We start from the raw sequence: 22,585 nt of genomic DNA, 5'->3' as shown, positions 1-22,585 counted from the left end.
AATTAACCTTTCTGGGTCTGTGGATTGTAGCATGGTTATCCTTTACTTTATAACTAATATCCACTTATAAATGAGTACATATCACATTTTTCTTTCTGGATCTGGGTTGTTTCACTAAGGATTCATTCAGTTCCATAGATATGCCTGCAAATTTCATGAGGTCATTGGGTTTTTTTTTTATAGCTGAGTAATACTATATTGTTTAAATGTACCACATTTTCTTTATCCATTCTTCAGTTGTAGGACATCTCAGTTGTTTCCAGTTTCTAGCTATTATGAGTATAAGCCAAGAACCTAGAGATTAAGGGAAGAAGATCATAGCTTTGTCTACATATGCAATGAACATAGTGGAACAAGTGTTCTTTTGGTAAGGTGGAACATGCTTTGGGTATATGCCTATGAGACATATAGCTAGGCCTTTAGGTAGTTTGAATTCCAGTTTTCTGAGGAATTACCATATTGATTTCCAAAGTGTCTGTACAAGGTCGAAATCCCATCAACAGTAGAGGAGTCCAGGATGAACATCAGTTTTCAAAAACAAGTTATTTCTTTTCTTTCAGTTCTTGTTTTTGAGGGTTTTTTTTTTATTTTTTCATTCAAAATTTACACTTCCTCCCCTCCTCCCATTCCCCTCCTGCTCCCCCACTCACCCTCCTCTCTTTCCCTCCCTCCTTAAGAGAGGCCAGGGTATCCTGCCCTGTGAGAAGTCCAGGGTCCTCCCCCCTCCATCCAGGCCTAAGAAGGTGTGCATCCAAATAGACTAGGGTCCCAAAAAGCCAACACATACAGTGTTTTTTAAGTAAAAAATCCCTTATATGGTATATATTTTGTCTTTTGTCTCTTTTTCTGGGTGTAGATATTTGTATTTGCTTTGTCAAATTCTCTATCATCATTATCTGTAACTTTCTAGCAAAGTAATTGATTGATAAATATTGGTTTAATGAAAATGTACTTCAGAGCGCAGACTGTGATGGCACACCTTTAATCCCAGCATGCGGGATGCAGAGGCAGATGGATCTCTTGAGTTCAAAGCCAGTTTGGTCTAATAGCACGAGTTCCCAGACAACCAGGGCTACACAAAGAAACCCCATCTCAGCAACCAAACAAAGAAAGTAAGAAAGAACGAAAATGTATTTCAGAATGAGTGTTTCTTTAGAGAGGAAATATTGGTAAAGTTCAGGGAGGAATATGTTTGTTGCATATGTCTCATTTTTTTCATAACCTGAAAAATTATAACTTTCTTTTAATATCTTTTTATGGGTACAACAGTTTTTGTTATGACATTATTTGCCTCTTTCTGCATACTTTAAGTCACAAATTAAATTTTTAAATACCAAAGAAAATTGAAGTACAGATCAGAAAGTTAAAATCTTTATCTACCTTACAAATATATAAAATCATATATTATAATGATATGATATAATACTGGTGAATGAACATTTAAATATTTTTCAGTAAATTTTAAAATTAATGACTTTACAAAAAGTAAAAAGGAAAAATTAGATGCATAAATAAATCATATAGGATTAAATGGGTCTAAAGAAATCTTCAGTATACTTAAATGTAAATCACAACTATATATGTAGAAAGATCTTTTATTCTATGTCTTTATTTATATCAAAACAGTCATTTGGCCCTCACTGTCTGAATCTGAGATTAGTATTAAATCCAAGCTCATAAACAAAGAAAATAAGTTCAACACCTATCTCTTAAGCAAAACAGGTGTTTTTTTATTATTGTTTTTGCTTCAAGTGTGTGATAAAAGTTTTTATTTTGAGATCATTTCTGATTTCCTGAAATAAAATCATGTTGTCAGGCAGCCCCTTGTAGAATTTTAAATTAAAATATAATTATATAATTTTCTTCCTCCTTTCTCCATACCCTCCCACACACACCAGATATACCTTGTTTCCTCTCAAAAAAATATGTGTGTGTATGTGTATGTATACACACATACATGTACCTAAATATATACATACAGTCTACTCAGTCTGTGTAGTGTTATTTGTATGTACATGATTTCAAGGCTGACCACTTGGGATTGGATAACCAATAAGGGGACACATCCTTGGGGAAGACTATTTCTCCTGCTCTCATTAGATGCCACCGGTAGTTCTTTATCTTTGGATGGGGTACCATGAGGTCTTTCCCTTCCATGTTAGCCTATCTCCTGGTGTTGTACTTCTTCAGGTCTTTAATAGGCAGCCATGTGGTTGAGATATCATTGGTGAAGTTCCCCTGTGCCAGACAATTTTTGATGCTTCTCATTTTTTTCCAATATTCCATTGATGCTTCTCCCTTTATTTTTTCTATTGTTTTCTTTTTTTTCAGTTTCAACCTAAGAATATACCCAAAATAAACCCAAAGTGAGATTACTCTGTTTCATGAAAAGATTTTAATTCTATAGCTGAAATTATTTACTTTGTCTTTGGATTTTTCATAGTTCATTTAGTCTTTAACTTTTTGATACTTAATCATTTCTTTATAAAAACTAATTGAAAATAGAAAGATAGTCATAGTAGAATAAAGCTTGTTGATATTTATGCAATTTATTTTCAAGTCATAATTTTCATTTTCAGTATGAGACAAACTTTCTCCTTGTTGTAGAACAAAAATAGATAAACTATAATGGTATCATGTGTTCCCTCCAAATAATAATGAAAGGAAATGTGTCACAGAGTTTTTACACAATTTTTAAAATGTGGTAAGTGAATTGTCACATAACACACCGTTAAATAAATATACATCGTAAGAGAACCCACTTAACCAGTGTGCAGCACATCATATGTTCAGAATATGTTACCTCTGTGTGTTTGTACGATGTGCATATGTGTATATTTACATATTCATTTGTGTGAGCAGAGGCTTACACTGCCATGGCATGCATGTGCAGCGGTAAGGATAACATCCGTGTCAGTCCTCACTTCTCACTTTATTTGAGACAAGCCCCTGGCCCGTGGCTTATGGATTCTCCCATCTCCGCCTCCCATCATGCCGTAGGAGCACTGGGACTGTAGACATAGTGCCACGTCTGACTCCTTAGTTCGTTCTAGTGATGGAAACTCGGAGCCTCATTTGTGCAGCGAGTACTTTTCCTTCTAAATCATTACCTCAGTCCGCCAGAATTTATCTTCACAAAGCTGTCAGATAACTTAATATTAACTTGAAATGTCTTGATTTTTGTGATTACTTTATTTAATTGGTAAATGTGCTAAGAGTATTTTACATATATGAGCCGTGTACAGTCAATTTTATATGTGTATATCAACATCATGTAATCTAAATCAACACTGAGTTTCTGTTAAGCCTTTTTTCTTTTCAAAAGATTTGTATATTACCCCAAGGAGGTACTGATACAGATGATACATTGTAGTTGGGGCCAGAGTAAGAAGTACAGGTTTGGATTATAGCTACATTTTGCTTGTACCATGAAAATGAATTTTTCCTATTCATTATGACAAGTTCCATTTGTCAAGTAGTCTAAAAGGGTGTTGTTTAGATCTTAAGTCAGTATGCCTATTTATTGATTATTTCTGAAACATATTATTTTTAAAGTAGATAGAATTAAGAGTAACTTTTAATTTCTTTTCGGAACCATGGGTTTTATATTTTATTGCTTTAAGTAGTGTCCCATTATAACTTCATATCATCTTAATTTGCACCATATCTTTTTATAGTTTGTATAATTATTATGTAAAATGATTTAAATAGCTAAAAACTGGATTGTTTCTTTAGACATTTTTATTTAGAAAATTTAATATAAGTTGATCATAGACTACATTATTATAGTTTATTACAAATTGAATTTGATTTTAGATGCTTGTTTTTTATTCAACAGTGGATTTTTAACTAGAGCTATTTTACAAGGTGATAAAATTATTTGAACTGGTTTGATCCTAATTTTGTGAAACTAAATGTTTTCAATATAATATTTATAATAAGACTAATTGAAAACTGCAGCTGAATTACCAAAGTTCTATAAACAGTGTTATTTTGTTTGTATTTAACATTATTTTTACCTACCATTTTTGTTGCAAAAAGAATCCTTGTCTCTGAGAAAATACAGTGGTGTTATTTACATTAATTCATATGACTTGGTTTAAAAAAATGCTAACTCCTTTACTTAATGGGATTCTTCCCTTGTGGCAGTGCAAACGGCTGCACCAGGAGCTTCATCGTCTGAAAGAGCAGAAGCAGACTTCAGCAAACAACACGAGACACCCGACTGCTGAAAACAATCAGGAACGTGCTCTGAAGGTAAATGGCCATTCCTTCTTGCAGGCAAATTAAGGTTGTAAGCCCTTGGTGCCAGCTTTCTGTGCTGCATATATCAGTTGTGTACATTTCAGCAATAGTGAGCGGTGCTGTTTGCCAACAACCCCTTCTTTAAACACAGATACAGCACCCTTCTGTTATGGTATTATTTTATTTCATGTATGTGTACATGAAAACAACATTTCTGAATTTTGAGTGGTCATATATTAATAACTTCTGGTATGTATTTATTTTATTTATATTTTTATGTTATTACCTTTTATACTAAAATGATAAATCATCAGCCTTTTCATTGTAGCAACATTTGTTACACAATTTTAAATGTGTTGTAGTATTTGACACCCAGAGAGCTAACGCTGCTTGAAGAACATGTGAATTTGTTTGGAAATTAAAGGAATACTTAAACTGTAAAAACAAAAGAAAGAAAAGAAAAATGGTGTATTCAACTAGAACTTGAAACCTGTGACATATGTGTTTTATGGCATGTTCTATCTCAGTGCAATACAGATCCAGTAATCCTGAGCGGGGAAAACATTCTGAGTCTTACTATGTGAGTGGGGGCTGGGCTCATGACTTCCCATTCTACTTTTTTTCCATTTCTGTTATTTTTTGGGGGGTGGGGGAGTGTTTCATGAAGGGTTTTCTCTGTAGTCCTGACTGTCCTGAAACTCACTCTGTAGACTAGGCTGTCCTTGAACTAGGAGATCCAACTGTCTCTGCCTCCTGAGTGCTGGGATTAAAGCTATACACCCCCATGCCTTTCCATTAGACTTTTAAGTTACTTTAGTTTTTACTAAAGTGTCTCTGAAACACTCATAGTCTCTGCCCTCAAGGTGTTTGCATGTTCATTAACAAGTTTAGTCTGTGAGAAACAAAAATATCATCTGTTTATTGTACGACAAGAGATTTTCTAGGCTTGTGCTATTGTTAGTCCCGTTAAATTCATTTTTATCTTAGATTATAAGTAAATATCATGGCTAAAGAGCCTGACACATTAAACCAAAGCTGACAAAATATCCTAAAAAAAATGAGTAAAAACTGTGGTGGTGGCTCAGTCAGAAATGTCTTGCTATGCAAGAATGGAAACTTAAGATAACCCGCACTCCGTGAAACACTGGGTACTGAAATGTATGCTTGTGGGGAGGAGAAACCTGTGGGTCCCTGGTGCTTCCAGTCTAGCCAAGGCCATGAACTGTAGGATCAGAGAGATCCTATCTCCAAAAATGAGATAGAAAGCAACTGAAAGTATACATGATATTATATCTGTATACTGATCTGGCCATACAATAACATGCACCCACACAGGCATATCCTCACACAGGCATACACCCCACACACATACATACACTGAAAACTGTGTACAGTGTTTCTAATTAGACAGATTAGTATGACATGTGAGATTTAGTAAAAACATCTTTCCACAAAATGTTTTTGAAATTCACACTGATATATAAATTAGTTGACATTAATCCATTTTCTATTATATTTACAAGTAGATCAAACTATAGATAAGAGATAATTACAGATTTCTGTGATGATTTTCAATTACTTCCAAATAATAGATAACTTTCTGAGAATTAAATATAACTTTTGGAATGTGTGCACATGCAGAGCAGAAACAAGTGTTCTAAAGTCGCTCTCCATCAAGCATGATGGTTTGTTACCTGGGCTCAGGACAGACCATGAGACAGTATGTTATGGCTGTTTCAAGTTGAAACAGGGCCTAAGATGACAATCTAACTTGGTAGTTATTAACATATAGTAATAGTAAGAAATAATATAAATTTCTGCCATTTTTGCATGTTTTTGGTATATGTATTTAAATGGTTATAGCTATTCATGGAGCGAAATACATGTCAACTTCTGAGAAGTTACTCAGTTTAGAAAGAAACAAGTAGAGCGTCCAAGACACCTGGGAGGTTGAAGCAGAAATAAATCACCTATTTAATGGAAATAACCTGCATTAAAATCTTTTCTATTTCATCTTTGACTTTTCTTCAGAAGTCTAATTTTGATGTTGCATCTGTTAAATAAACTGACTTTAAGTCTTAGAAAAGAGAAGGGGAAGAGTCAGTTCATCAATTTAGCCTTTGTAAAAGTTCTGTATATATTGAAATTCTTAAAAATGTCTGCCATGCATAATGCTGAGTTTTAGTCTATTTTAAAGTATTTCATCATGGAAAACTTAAGTTTAGTATAAGACTATGTTCACTTATAATACATCTCCTTATTCTTTTTTTCAAAAAGATTTGTTTAGTTTTATTTTATGTGTATTAGTGTTTGCTTTCATGTGTGTATGTGCACCATGTATATACCTAGTGCTTTGGGGGGCCAAAAGAGGACCTGCTATTACTGGAGCTAGAGTGGCAGAGTTGTGAACCTCAGTGTGCCTGCTAGGAAACAAACCCATCATGTCCTCTAAGAACAAGTGCTCTTAACCACTGAGCCATCTCTCTGACCCACAATTATTTATTCATCCTAAATCATAGTTTTAAATAATTGTTTGGGGAAATCTTACTCTTCATTTGGTAATTGTTTTTCTGGTTGTCATTCAAGTTATGGAGGACACGTTTGATGTGAAATTATCAGTCCATTTATATGTACCATTAGAATATTAACTGATTAGATATTAATTTTTGTAGCTAAATGGACATTAAGAACATTTTAAAAAGAGTGACTCTCTTTCGAAGTATTTAATCTCATCAATATTTCTGATATTACATGTACTATTATCAAAATCTTGATACATATAAATTTTAATAAGGTAAAAAGTTGAAATTTTTGTTTTCTTTTTTGACTCAGTTATACTGAAAATATGTTTGGTTTAAAAAAAACAAAGTTAGGGCTGGAGAGATGGCTCAGAGGTTAAGAGCATTGCCTGCTCTTCCAAAGGTCCTGAGTTCAATTCCCAGCAACCACATGGTGGCTCACAACCATCTGTGATGGGGTCTGGTGCCCTCTTCTGGCCTACAGACATACACACAGACAGAATACTGTATACATAATAAATAAATAAATAAATAAATAAATAAATAAATTTAAAAAAAAAACCAAAGTTAGTGATCATATATTATGTAGAACTTTGTGAAGTGGTAATGATGGCAAAGCCACAATCACTATACAAAGAAACACTTTTAGGTATTTTATTATTATTATTCAAATAAACATGCCTCTTTTTCCTAATAACCAGAAAATTCTTTCTAGATTATTTTTTATGCTGGAGGATAACAACAGATTTTTTTGTGAATTTTAATAGACTTTCTATTTTATACTAACAAAGATTTTAAATATTATTTTATTAATATTTAGCAAATTTTATACAATGTATTTTGATCATAGTCACTCTACCCCAACATCTCTAGATCCACTACTACCTCCCCACTCAACCAAATTAATGTTCTTTCTTCTCTCTTTTTTTCTCCCTCTCCCTCTCCTTCCCATTGAGTCTAGTTTGTGTTACCCAACTATTCTTGGTGTGGGGGCCCACTCTTGAATGTGTTCAATATACCACAGTTCACACCATTAAAGAAAACTGACTATCCCTCTCTCAGAATCTATCAAGTACCAATAACTTCTCAATCAGGAGTCAGCCTTCATACCTATTGCCCTGCTTTGTGCTAGGATTTTGTCTGGTTTGAACTTATACAGGTCACAGTCTCTGTTAGTTCAGATATGCAAACCTGTTATGTACAAAGCACTATTTCCTTGAAATCATCTACAACCTCTGGCTCTTATAATCTTTTTGTTTAAAGTAAATTTTATTAAATTATAAAAGTTTCCATTTCCGCCCCCCTTCCCAACACCCTCCCACTCCCCCTACTCCCCCTCCTCCTCCCTCTTCGTCCCCCAGGGCAGTCAGGGGTTCCTGCCCTGTGGGAAGTTCAAGTTCCTCCCCCCTCCCTCCAGGTCCAGGAAGGTGAGTATCCAAACAGACTGGATCCCCAAAATCCAGTATATGCAGAGGAAACAAGTCCCAGTATCATAGTCAATGGCTTTTCAGAAAGACTTCGGGCCAGCCACATTCAGAGAATCCGGCCAAATTCCGAGAATCTGGTTAGATCACGTCCTCGTTCAGTCCCAGTCCAACTGGCCTTGGTAAACTCTCATTAGATCCGTTCCCTTGTATCAGTGGGTGATAGCATCCCTCGCAGTCCTGATTTCCTTTTTCATGTTCTTCCTCCTTCTGCTCCTCATTTGGACCTTGGGGGGCTCAGTCCGGTGCTCCAATGTGGGTCTCCATCTGTATCGCCGTCCTTCGCCAGATGAAGGATCTATGGTGATAAGCAAAATATACATCAGTATGGTTATGGGCCACGGCCGGTTCAGGCACCCTGTCCTCTGTCCAGAGAACAATCTGGGGGATCTCTCCTTGGACCTGGGATCCCATATATAATCAAGTCTCCTGTAAACCCTAAAATGACTCCCTTAGTTGAAATATATTCTTCCCTGATCCCATATTCATCCTTCCTCCCTCCCCCCCCATCCCAGGCCACCTAGCTTTCCCCATTCCTCCCCTACTCCCTTCTCTCTAACCCTCTCCCCTTCCATCAACCCCCCCCCCCATGCACCCGAGGTTACCTGGGACTCTTGTCTATTTCCTACCTCCTGGCGGATAGCTAAATAATCTTCATCAGGTTCATCTTCTTATTTAGCTTCTCTAGGATCACGAATAATAGGCTCAAAGACCTTTAATTATGGTTAGAATCCACTTATGATTGAATACATACCGTGTTCCTCTTTTTGGGTCTGGCTTACCTCACTCAGTAAAGCATTTTCTATTTCCATCCATTTGCATGCAAAATTCAAGATGTCATTGTTTTTTACCGCTGAGTAAAACTCTAATGTGTATATGTTCCACACCTTTTTTAACCATTCTTCTATTGAGGGGCACCTAGGCTGTTTCCAGGTTCTGGCTATTACAAATAGTGCTGCTATGAACATAGTAGAACAAATGCTTTTGTAGTATGTTAGGGAATCTCTAGGGTATATTCCCAAGAGTGGAATTGCTGGGTCCTGAGGGAGGTTGACTCCCAGTTTCCTGAGAAACCGCCACACTGATTTCCACAGTGGCTGCACGAGTTTTCATTCCCACCAACAATGGATGAGTGTTCCCCTCACTCCACATCCTCTCCAGCATAGGCTATCGTTGGTGTTTTTGACTTTAGCTATTCTGACAGGTGTAAGATGGTATCTCAAAGTAGTTTTGATTTGCATTTCCCTGATCGCTAAGGAGGTTGAGCATGACCTTAAGTGTCTTCTGGCCGTTCGAAGTTCATCTGTTGTGAATTCTCTGTTCAGTTCAGTACCCCATTTTTTAATTGGGTTAATTAGAGTTTTAGTAATATTTCCTCTTCTACCAATATTTCTGTGACTTGAAGAATGGAGTGCACATTACTGTCATAAATGGGACACTTGCACTCCAAAGTCTCTTAGACATTGACCAGTTCTGTGTCTCTGTATTAATTGTATCTACTACAAGGAGAAACTTCTCTATTGAAAGTTGAGAGACATGCTGATCTATGGGTACAGGATAGGTCATTAGGGATCACTTTAATACGGTATTTGCTTAGCAGAACAGTAGCTGCTGCTGATGGCCATGTCTGTCTCTGTAGTTCTGCCACAACTGGGATCTGTGTTGATGTCCGTTGCCCACCACAGAGGCCCATGTGAACCATGCGTTGAAGTACAAGGGCCATACTGAGTTGTCCCTGCTGCTCTGACCAGCGGAGAGCCACGCCCCACTCACCAGAGAGCTGACACCACTCCCCAGTGGCCCTGGGATAAGGGATCCCAGTGACCCTTGCACAGGAAAGCGTGCCTGCCCCAAACCCCTCTACCCTCTCACCCCACCCCAGCACTTATGAAAGCTAATTCCACCCCTTCACCATTGTGGGGGAGCTGGCTGCACCCCTCACCTAAGGAGAGTGGTCCCAGTGGCCTATTGAGAACAACCCAACCACCACCCAGACACATTTCCAGGTCTTTGAGTGGGCACTCCCCAACATCTTCCCCATCTATGACCTGCTGGTGCACATGTAGGGCCTGGTCCTGTAGAACAATAGCTGCAAGACCTGTCTGATTCAGGGCAGCTGCAGGATGTCCAGGAGGAGTTTAGGTGCATATCCAATACTGATGCTGTACCAGAAGTCAGAGGGCTTGAACCTGACCAACAACACATGACATCGTGAACATTTCCAAGTAAAGCTGTTTGAACTAAAGAGTCTACACAGCCGCTCCCAATGCCACCAAGACAAAATGAAGAGGGGATGGAGAGTCAGGAAAGATGGAGGAGTGACGTGGGTATTGTTTGTTTGATTTCTTTGGTTTTTGTTTTTAATTAATCTTATTTGCATTTTTTAATTTTTATCTTATTTTTATTATTTCCTTTGTAATTTTCTTTTGTGGGGGGACACTACAAGGATGAAGAGCAGATATGGAGAGACTGGGGAGTGGGTGGGATTGGAGTGCATTATGTGAAATTCCCAAAGAATCAATAAAAATTATGTTAAGAATAAAAAGAATTCTAGTTTAAATCTGTGCCTCAATTTTTAATTGAGTTGTTTTCTTGCCATCCCATTTTTATTTGTTTGTTTTTTCCTTTGTTCTTAGATATTTTAGATATTAACCCTCTACAGAATGTGTAAGTTTTTGTGGATAATATATATATATAAGAATGTAATTGATAGTGAAGGTACAATCCAATGTGAAACTCCATAACCCCAGAATGTATATTCTAACTGTATAAAACTTAACTGAGATAAAGACTTGGGGTTTAGCTCATCTCTCTGGGTAGTGTTTTATTATTTCAAAGCTTTTAATAATAATGTTTTGATTTAAAAGAAAAAAGTTGCTAGAAAATGAATGTAACTGGAAATTACAGTAAGCAAGATAAGGCAGACTCATAAAGACAAATGGTACATATATCCTCTCATTTTGTTTATTATATATGTATATATATATATATATATACATTGCATTGTAGTTGCACAGTCTTGTGGAGGTGTAAGTGCACATATGTGCATGCAAAGAGCACATACTTATATCCAATGGCTTCCTCCATCACTCTGTACCACATATATTAGGCAAAGATTCTCACCAGAAGCCAGATGTCCCCAATTCTGTTAGTATCACTAGGTAGCTTGCTCAAATATTTCTTTACCAAGTGCAGAGAGCTTGACATTTACATGGGTGCTGGGGATCCATACTCCAGTTCTCACACGTTACCCCCGAACTGCTCCCCAGCCTTTCTCTCATGTTTTAATCCTAGATTTAATAACGATATATCATAGACATGCACATGCACACAAGACTTATGGCATAAAAGTAGAAGGGAGACAAATAGGACAGGAGAAGGATGAGGAGGACAGAAGGTGCGGGGTGAACCCAGTTAAACACGTGCTATACTTAAAAGAAACTCCAAAGGCCAACACTATGCACACTGTATATATGCAATTTTTTATAAACCAGACAGTTAGAAAAGAAGTGTGGACACAGGGATGTGTGTTAGCTTGCTTTGTATTGCTGTGATAAATACTCTGAATAATAAAATCATCTCATAAAATAAACTCAAGGCAGGATTTAGAGGCAGGAACTGAAGCAGAGTCCGTGCGGCATACCTACTCCCTAGCTTGCCACCACAGCTTACTCCTTTTCCTTTTACATAACCCAGGGAACCTTCTCAGGTGCTTCTCTACCCATGGTGGGTTGCACCTTCCAGTGTCAATCAAGAATCAAGAAAATTCCTCCACAGATTTGCCTACAGTTCAATTTGGTGAAGATAATTATTTAAAAATTGAAAATTTATTTCAAAAAGTGAGTTACTAAGTCTAGCCCACATCAGAGGGAAGATGACTGCGTGAGACATAAATACCCGGAAGCAAGGACCTTGGGGGTGGGGGAGGTCAGGTAAGAGACTACCTTTCATCTCAATAATATGCCAAAATAAAATCCTTACTTGAAGTGTGGACTGACCGCTGTACTACATTCCTCGCTCCAAACCAGTTATCATGCCTCCTAAATATGCTCATTTGCAGGTCCATCTAAAAACACCGTCCTTTTTATCTTAACAGTAACATTTACCAAAATATTTAGAGTTAGTTCTGGCCTCGTTCCTTCTCTCACCTTTTACTTGGCATCTGCAAACTAGTTCATGTACTTCTCATGCACATCAAGGTCTCGGTTAGTCTCACCACTTTCATGGCTACTGTATGCCAAGCTGTTTCACCTCTGCCTCAATCATTGGCAAACTCTCTTAACGTCACCTCCATCTGTTACTGTCCTCCTCTGTTCTCTGCACGGCCTTCATGACGAGCTTGTCAGACTAAGTTAGATTATATTACATTTCTGTTACCATACTTCACTTTAGACACTGGACACATGCGACTCTCCTGGAATATACCAGCATGCTTGCACCACAGAGCCTCATACTGTCTGCTTTCACTTTTAGGAAGTGTTCTTTTCCCTACATAAAGTTTGCTTGTGCCCTTTACATATCTTTTGAGATGCTTCAGGAACAGCACAGCCTTCTCTGACCAGCCTGATTTATGTTGCAGCCTGTTCATACCCTGTTAGAACTTTCTTTGTTACCTTCCTTCTTTTTCTGTGACATGCTTGCCTACATATGTGTGTGTGTATAAATAATATGTGTGTGTACATATATATGTGTGTAGCTATATTCTATATATAATACATATATATGTATCACTTATTACTGTGATACTCTATTTTCCTAATAGTGGATACTCCATGATGTCAAGAACTTTTTTGTTTGTTTGTTTTGGTTTTTTGATACAGGGTTTCTCTGTGTAGCTTTGGAGCCTGTCCTATAACTCCCTCCATAGACCAGACTGGCCTTGAACTCACAGAGATCCACCTGCTTCTGACTTCTGAGTGCTGGGATTAAAGGGGTGTGCCATCACTTCCCAGCATGGACTTTTGTTTAACTTTGTTTGCTTCTGAGTTTACTAATAGTATTTGCTTGACACTCAGGAATCAAAGATATTGACCAATTGCCATATGTGCCTCAACACATCAACTGGAATCTAACAGGGTCCTGCAAAAGTATGGACACATAGTATACATTGTATAAATACTGTATCTGTGGAGTGAATGGATGCCACACCTGTAATTTAGTATCTTCTTTTCTCTACTTAAGACTCCATAGGTGTTCTCCAGTACACTTAAATATTCTATGATACTCTCTTAAAATACTATGTGAGTTGCAATGTGCAATTATGTCATAATTTTAATTCTTTTTATAAAGTGGATGCTAGGTTGACTACAATTTTGTACTCTTAATTATTACTAAACAATATTTTATATATAAATATTAAGCTATATTTAACAAGGAAAAGATTTTTCACTTTTTTTAGTAAAGAACATAGATTTTAAAAGGTCTCTTCATTCCATAATGTTGTAATAAAAAATACCAATCTGTTTATTCATATACTGATCCTGATTTCAGCTCCACAGACTAAAAAAACCCACTTTGAACTTCTTATTCATTCTACATATTTGTGTCTAAATGGGAGCCTTGTGCAGTTGCTTTCTGGGGGTGATTTTTCAGTTCCTACCATGAAGGATGTTATTTCATCACCTTTTGTTTGACTTTTGCACTGTTACCATAGGCCAAAGTAGCTTCTTTATTAACCAATGCTAATAAAACATTCAGAGCATACTGAGGGGAATCCCAATTTATCTCCCCTTTTCTGTATAAATAAAAGGAAGGTTTTAGCTTTAACACAGTAAAATTGCATATAACAAACTACATATCAAGCAAGAATTACATTTATAATATTTAGTGTATTTTTTATCTGGCATAAATAAAGAAAATATTTGATTGTCTATTTTATCTTTGTGAGTCTAAAGTTTCATATTTAATTTATCTTTGATCATAACTAAGGAAAACTATAACTATAGTTATCTGTCTTCAACTCTATCAAAGGACCAAGAAGAATATAATATTACGTAAATACACAAGAAGTCCATTGTAAGAAACTTCCAGAGCTCTAGAATTGACAGAGAAATCTTGCTACCTGGACAGTCACCCAAAGTTCTTTTAAAGTTGTTGGGACATCCATCTTCAGCCTACAGGTACATAGTGTCTGGAAGACATTGTCATGAAGTAGAAAATTTGAAAGACTATTTTGCCTAGATTCGCAGTTTTTCAGTCACTTTCTTCTGTGTCCTAAAGAATGTCTGACAGACTCTTTCATGAAGCAGGGACCCTGAAGGATTGTCTCACCTTCTTTAGGCAAGTTCAGCAGTCATTTTTCTGTGGTTCCTGCATGTCCAGTTTATACAACATACTGTAAAACACTCCAGACAAGAGCAGTTTCTTGTCCAAATGGTTAGCTTTGTCACAATCAGGCCAAGTTCCATAATGAGTTTCTTCAATGCCAGATGAGGAACCAGCACTGAGCCTGGAAAGTGGACACTGAGTCCCACCTCTAACCAAGAATTGATACCTGATGACAAAGAGGGAAATAGCTGTTTTCATTGGAGTCTTACTGTGTGTATCGTCCACATTCTTGGCCAACACAAAACGAACTCCTTGATATTTTCTGGGCTTCTTGTTTCATTTTGCTCTGTTTTGGCATGTTTTGTTCTAATTGCTCTTTTGCTTGTTTGTTTTTATTTTCATTTTGTGTTTTTGTGGGTTTGTGTGTGTGTGTGTTGGATTTCTTGTCACATTCTTTTTCTTTTGTGTTTGATTTTTTGATAGAGAAGCAGAATATAAAATTGGATGAGTGGGGAACTAAAGCAGATTTTGGAGAAGTTGGGGGAGAGAGACATAACCAAAATATATTTTATGAAAGCAATATTAATTGAAAATAATACTAAAGAAAAGAGAAAAGAGTCAAAATATATGAAAACAGTTTTGTCTGTGCAAGGGAGTTGGAAATCTTCTCTGGTTCTGGTTCCTAACATCATTCTGTTCCATGTCCAACTTTATATTCCATGGAATAGTTTCTTTCTCATTACAAGTAAGACTCTCAACTGGACCAGGTTCACAGTCTCTGCATACTCTGTGGGAAATGCTACAGCAGCACTTACTGTGGGTTCTCTGAAGTGAATAACTGTTTTGAAGGTTAGCTCCATGGATTGCAGCACCAGGTATAGCCAAATCATTAAAGGCCTGTGTAGATCCAACCATGAAGTGCGGCTAAAACAACTGAACTGTAGACTCTGCCACACAATTAACCCTGAGTTATAGTGGAAGCCTTCTGTGTTTGTACAAATGTAGTACTTGTTGTAGATATGTTTAATTGCTCTTAACTCACCAATAACCTTTTTTTTCTAGTTTGAACTTCACAGTATTATTTTGTAGAATTTAATGTTTTGTTTTGATAAGTAATGGTAGAAATATAAAATTTACATTGTAATTTTCCTTAAAGAAACTGTTATACATTTTATAGAATAGCAATGATTTTTCATGAATGAAGGCATACATGTACAGTAGAAAGGGAATATCAATTACACCATGCCTCTGTGTTCTGTGAATTGGCTTTGGGTAGGTTCTGGAACCCTGATTCAGTCTTTGTATTGCCTGGTCTTTGAACTTGGCATTCCCACTATTTCACCTAAGCCTGTTTTCCTACCTCCTATGCCCATCTCGTACTACCTGTGTGTGTTCAGGTTTCTGTCTTTAGCCAAACTGGACATAGAAGACAATAAATGCCGACCTTAAAGGCATGAAATATGTGGGAAGTTCTGCTGTGTCTGCTGGACTAATACTTCTGCTTCCTCCTCTTTTCTGGATATATGGACTTTTGGAATTACAGTAACAGAGATGTAGACTAGTAGGTGCCTGTGATGTTCTGCTGGCGACAAGGCCCTGGTCACTGTAAAAGTAATTCCTAGTAGAGTCCAGCTTATGGTTGTTACTTCCTAAGTAGGCCTCACTTCACGGGTACTCTTCAGAAGCATGATTACAGTCATCATCTATTCTCTTAATAATAGGCCTGAACCTGACCCAAGCACTCAGAATTGCAATACTTAACTCTGATTGGGAAAATGTGTCCACTATAGACTATCTTTGAAAAGTGAAGTAGGGAAAATTATTGTCCCAACTTTCTTTAGAGTGATAAGATTTGTTTAAAATATATACCAACAATGTATTTATTTTTGACCTGATTTTTGTATATAACAACTTTCATATTTACTAACATTATTCACCGTGTGTGTGTGTGTGTGTGTGTGTGTGTGTGTGTTGATGCTCTCATAGTATTTTAGAGCAAAGTTGGATGAAAATATTGAAGTTGAAGCTGATCAAATGAGTTTTTCCTCTCTGGCAGTTTTAGCTGTTTGCAGTAACCAAATTTCACACAAAGTTGTGCACCAATGACTGGGGACAATGATTTATTAAATTGTATCTTGTAATTTATGCGTGATGATGTTTTGAAAACTACAGTGCAGAGTTTCAATGATTGTCTAAAACACAGTGGAATTAATTTGATGGATTTAAAAATGTTATATCTTATTTCCAAACAAAAATATATTTTAAAAGTCTTAGATTGTTAAATATTTTTAAGATATCTTACCTAAATAAAAATGTTCTAATTTGAGACATAATATAGAATTCTTTATTAAGCATTATATAAAATTTTTCAATGAAAGTAAATGTATTTAGTATGAGATTTTCAGTAACAAACTCTATTCTTTGAGTGTGTTGAGGTGAAAGTTGATTTGCTGATGTAGTATATCTGCAGAACTTTAGTGTGTACACTTAATTTGAAAAAAAATCTAACATTCATAATTGACATAGCTAGAGTATGCCAACTAGCACAAAATGACTTTATTGTGTTGTTCAGTGTTGGTTAGTTTTTCTGTTATGTTGATGCATTAAAACAGATATTAAATTTTATCATTAATTCAGTGCCTGGTCTCTCATCAAATCCCCTTAATTACAAAGTGACTCCAAGGATTAGACAGCATGGATTTTAATTTTAACTGAAACAAAAACGGCGTCTTGGAAAATCACTCTTGTCTACTGACTCATACAGATTTTTTTAAGATCCAATAATTTATTGCCTATCTTTAAATTTTGATACAAAAGCACGTTGCTAACATTTTTGTTCTTTGGTTCCTATTAACTATATTATTAGACTATATTTCAAAATCCTTTTAAAATTCTGATAAATTGCAGCTTTGGGGAGTTTAAGGCACTTGTAGCTTTGCTTTCCATTTTGAGCTTTGAATCTTACACAGCTACTCTTGTATCTGTGGCATATAGAGTCTCTTATTTCTACTTCCGTAATAATTTCACAGTCATACACCATAGTTTTATAATTGCTGGAAGTGTTTCTAGAATAACTGCCCGCACTGTTCCCTGTGCTGTTTGAGGCTGATGACTGTTTAGAGAAACCTCCACTTCCTTTTGGTACTTTCTGTTTTTATGTCTACAATTGTTTTGATGTTTTACTCCCAAGAGGTGTTAGACATTCTGCCTTCTTTCTACAGGAAATTATTTAATAGGATATTGTTACATACTGTTTAGTTTAAACATTGCTGCAACTGCATTTTGCTAGATTAGGAGGCTAACAAATTTAATTATCAAAGTGATATAGAAAAGTGTATTTGTGCACTGTATTTTTGCTCTGTTGCTGGATGGTCAGGTTTTAACTCTGAGATACCTCTTTATGAGTCTACGTTCAAGGGTTTCCAGTCTACCTTGTTTCATTTACTATTTTGAGTTTTACCTAGACCCATAAATTTTTAGGTTGCTCTTTATTTTTTGAAAAATAAAGATAATAGTTACAACCCCAGAACATTTTAAGATAGATTATTTTTTACTAATAATTTCTGTTCTTTTAATTTCACTTTCACCTTTTTGAGTGATTGTTAAAGCGTAAGAAATAGCAGTTTTCCAGTTTACCAAATGTTGTGTATCTTCTATTTCTGTGAGTTTTATTTTTAAATGACATCCCCTTTGTTAGTCTTAAGCTGGATTTTTATATGCTGAAAGATATTTAGCTCATCATGCAGAGGAAAAAATAAATTGCCTAGAAACGGATTGTTTACGTAATATTAGATGGTAATATAAACCAACAAAAGCAAGGAAATTAACTTCTAAGGCTGACACACTGCCCTTCCCTTGCTCCTTTGTGCCTGAAGGTATCATGTGTGTGTTATAATACCAACGTACAGTGTACTCCATTAAGAACAGTCAAACTTAATTCTAAATTTCTTGACATTAATATTATTTGTCTGTTAATGCTACATGGTGGATCTGAACGAGATGGTAAAAGTTTATTTGATATCAGATCTCATTTATTGTTGATTGCCTCTCAGAAGCCACATATCATGCAGCTCAGATATCAGTTCTTCACACCTTTAAAAATAACAAAAGTTTAAAAATGAATAAAAGAAATTTTCCAAAAATGTAGACACTGATTAAACTCCTACTGTTTCTTTTTCTTTTTTAGTTTTATTGCTTTTTTGTTCTTTTCTTCTCCTAGAATCTTGTAGTGTTGAGAAATTCCTGTTTTGTTAAGAATAATCAAGTACACGAGTGTTATAAGGGTGTAGAACAGATCTGATATAAATTGCCAAAGAGAATTATTTGTGAAATTTTGAGGTTCACTCTTAACCTCCAAAAATAAACTGCAAGATTAATTTGGGAAATTATAAATACTCAGAGAGTCTCTTCACAGAATCTGTTTCTTGATGGTTATGAAAGAATTCATTCTGCTTTAGTTTCTATTTAGTTCTGTTAGCTAGGTGGTAGCTCATCGATTGCCCGTGAATTCTATGCCGGCCTTTTGGCAGCTTCTATAAAATTACAGTGATTAGGCTGGCATTTCCATACTAGAAAGTGGATGCCATTTGAGAATGTGAGCTCCTTCCTTGTTCTATAGTAAGTTGAGCATTGCTTTATCTTCTGTTTTTTTTTTCATAAGTAACCATTTGTCTTCCAATTTTAGGTATGCTTAGAACATAGTTTTCTTGGATCTTATTGAGTTTAAGTGAAGCTCTGAATTTTTTTAAGGGCCTTAATATTACTGATTTGTGTGCTGACCCTCACAAGGAAAAACATTAGATATTTTCTGTATAAATTATGACACCATAAGCAATCCAAATCTTATTCAAAATTTTTGCTCATAGTAATTAAAGAAATGGTTATAAAACATGGTGGAAAGTAGTGTAAGTTGGAGAGTAGCAATAATTCTTTAAGAATTTTTATTTCATATAATTAATATTTAATTGGTTACATTTAAAACTACAGAATAGAATGATCTATTTACTAGAGATTTGTGAAACAATACTTTAAGCTCTTACTTATTCTGAGGTGTTGAAAGGTGAAACATTTGACATTTTCTTTTTGGGTACTGCTTTAAAAACACAGAGGGCGGGACAGAGGCGTTGCCACATCAGCGTTCAGGGTGTTTGCGGTTGTCCGTGACAGCAGCTCCAGTTTTAAACACCTGTGTTTACTTTCCAGCTTTTCCGACTCTGCCTTAAAGTGGCCTGAGAAAGGCGCAGGCATTCGTGTTGGGCACGCTTTCATAGCACAGCACTTTTTTCTTGCTGTGACAGAATTTAGCGCCTTTCGTGTTTTATACATTTTATCTTTGCATAGTTACATAAGCACGTAAGAGCACGTAATTCATATAATCTATGCATTATATTGTAGAAGAGCTTTTGGGGTTTTAAATGTCTTCTCAATCTTTTGCCTTTTGTTCACTGACTACAAGTTGGGGAAGCCTGCTCACTCCTACCGTATGTTAACATTTTCTTTAACGAGTGAAAGAAGTTTGCTGAAAAATTCAAACACTTTTTTTTTTGGCAGGGAGAAATGCAAGAATATTACATGGACCAAGTATGATATAACATGTATTTTATTATTTTGTAAATTTTCAAGCCTTTCTTGGGATTTCTGTTTTCTTTTATGTGTTGAAAAGTTTTTAATAGTATTTTGAAAAAATTGTTTTATATATCTACTAATGTAACTTTCCTTTGTGGCTTTCTAATACCTTGAAAAGTACTTGGGGCTTTAACTATCTCTAGTTTGGCCAGTGTTTACTAATTTTAGTCATGTGATTTTGAAGTAAAAATTTTGTATATTCTTTTGTCAGTTACACGACATCTTTATGTTATGTAAATCTTTACTGGTCTCACATTCTTGGCTATGATATTTCATTTGCATAAACATGTCCTTTATTTCTAAATCCAGAGCCTTGTTACAGTGAACACAGTTGGCTAGCATGCAGTCTATGATGCATGACTGATGCACTTCTGACTGCAATAGAAGCGTTAGCCCTGGCCTTGGAGCTGGGAAGCCTGATTCGTGTTTAAATGATTTTGTCTTTTGACAAGAAATTGATCTTTACTTCTCCATATTCATGTTGATTTTCCCCAATATTTGTTGTATTGAAACTATCTTAAATAACCAGTGCAAAAGTTATGTGTTCTCTCTGCACCAGACAGAGACAGAAACAGAGAAAGACAGACAGGGAGACAAGAGGTTTGTATATAGCTTTAGGAAATTTGTTCTCTCCCCCAGCCTAGCCATAAACCCCAGGTTTAGAATCAGAAGTTCTGAGTCACCATTTATTCAGAGCACTGTTAATTCCTTAGACAATAGTTTAGAGGTTATTAATGTGTTAGATCAGAGAAATCAGCGAGTCAAATACTGAATTGATTAAGGGCTTAGTACAAATCACCATATTAGTTATTAAATGATAATGCAAAGCAATAATTGACTTTATTAACATTAAAGATAATATTTTATTTTGTTTATTATAAAAGGTTACCCTATAAGTTATTTGAGCATTTTGTCCTCAGACACACAACCTCCTCTTACTCCTCCTAACTTCATCTAATCCCTTTTGTTTCCCAGACAGCTGTAATATGAACTTTGCGTCATAAAGACAAATAGTATTTCAACAATATAGTCCATATTCCATGATGTGTGTGTGCATATGTATATTGTGTATTTCCTTTCATCTCAGTATCTCAAATGGATTTAAAACCAAATTAGTTATTTCATTTTTTTCTAGTCACATGCAATTAACAAAATAGCTAATAGTGTTTTTAAAGCAAATTTTATTAATGTAATTGTATAACTGCGTCAAAATATATTTCATTTAAAAACTGAATAGTTCGTTGTAGGTGTCAGTGTGGTGAGGAATACTCTGGATGCAGAGAGTACAGTACAAGACCTGTAGAATGCAATAGTGTGCATGATGGGAAAATGAAATCTGAGTGGAAGTAACAATTAAAATTGTTTCTGAAATATCAAAGAAACTAGTGAAACGAAATGCAAAGGATTTTAAGCATAGAAAAATAATAAATTACTTTACCTGCATAAATTATGTAACAAGTAATAAATATCAACAAGGATTTGTATAAGTATTCTATAATGTGGACCAGTACTGTTGTGAACTATTGAAGCACCAAGAACAAAAAAGTAACTTGGGCTGGTGAAATGTCTGGGAAGGTTAAGTAGCTAGCCACCAACCCTGACCGGTACCCTGAATTTGGCAGACCCCACATGGTGGAAAGAAGACTGACTCCTATGAATTATGCTCTGATGGCTCCATGTGCACCATGACATGTATTCATACACACATGCACCACTATATAAATAAAATTTAATAGAAATGTTTTTAAAAGAACAAAATTGTTTAAAGTATCCCATATGAGGAAGTAAAGGAGAGAAAAGTCATTGTTGAGCTGTTAACTTGCTTGTTTCCAAAGACTGAGATTGCTCCACATGGTAAGGAGCCTGATGCCATGTTTTCCCTGGGTGTGTCAACTCTGTCCCAGTGATGACTTCCCCGGGGCACTGCTGTGGAGTCGGAGTGTTACCTAAGAGCTGGAATTCCCCAAGGAAACGTGCAATATGTATATGTGCCTGAAATATTATTAACTTCCCTATTTATCAGTCTGCCTCTGTATGCATGTGCATCCCCTTGGCTTTCAATTGAGGCTGTCAGTCGTGCATTTAGCACATAGATTTTATGTAACATATTTTGTGTTTGTTTGTGTGTATATACATGTATGTGCAAGTGTGTTTGCCAGCATGTCTGTCTTCCAAGGCTGTTATCTACATCAAATATCTGCTTCTATTGCTCTTTTTTTTTGACATAGGGTCTCTCAGTGAGCCTGGAGTGCTCCAAGATTGGTTTCATTTAGATTAGTTTGCTAGTGAACCCCAGAGACCAACTTGTCCCTGTCTCCCCATTACTGATATTTACAGACTCAAGCCACCATACCTAGATTTTATATGGGTACTGGATATATGATCTCAGCTACTTCTGTTTTTATTAGTTTTTTAAAATGTATTGATACATTTTCCTGTAAACTT

General features: G+C 35.9%; 1 protein-coding gene across 1 annotated transcript in view; it reads left to right on the top strand.

Moving 5' to 3' along the window:
* Mipol1 (mirror-image polydactyly 1) overlaps positions 1 to 22,585 on the top strand; it is a 247,392-nt gene that overhangs the window by 122,531 nt on the left and 102,276 nt on the right. Inside the window, exon 8 of the mRNA XM_048415994.3 lies at positions 4,150 to 4,257. Within this exon, the coding sequence (XP_048271951.2) occupies positions 4,150 to 4,257 (108 nt within the window). The remainder of the gene's footprint in view (positions 1 to 4,149; positions 4,258 to 22,585) is intronic.

This window comes from Myodes glareolus, chromosome 11 (genome assembly GCF_982192425.1).
Source record: "Myodes glareolus chromosome 11, mMyoGla1.1, whole genome shotgun sequence".
NCBI classification, from domain to species: domain Eukaryota; kingdom Metazoa; phylum Chordata; class Mammalia; order Rodentia; family Cricetidae; genus Myodes; species Myodes glareolus.
The sequence above is the reverse complement of the archived record's forward strand: the minus strand, read 5'-3'. Positions and strand labels throughout refer to the sequence as shown.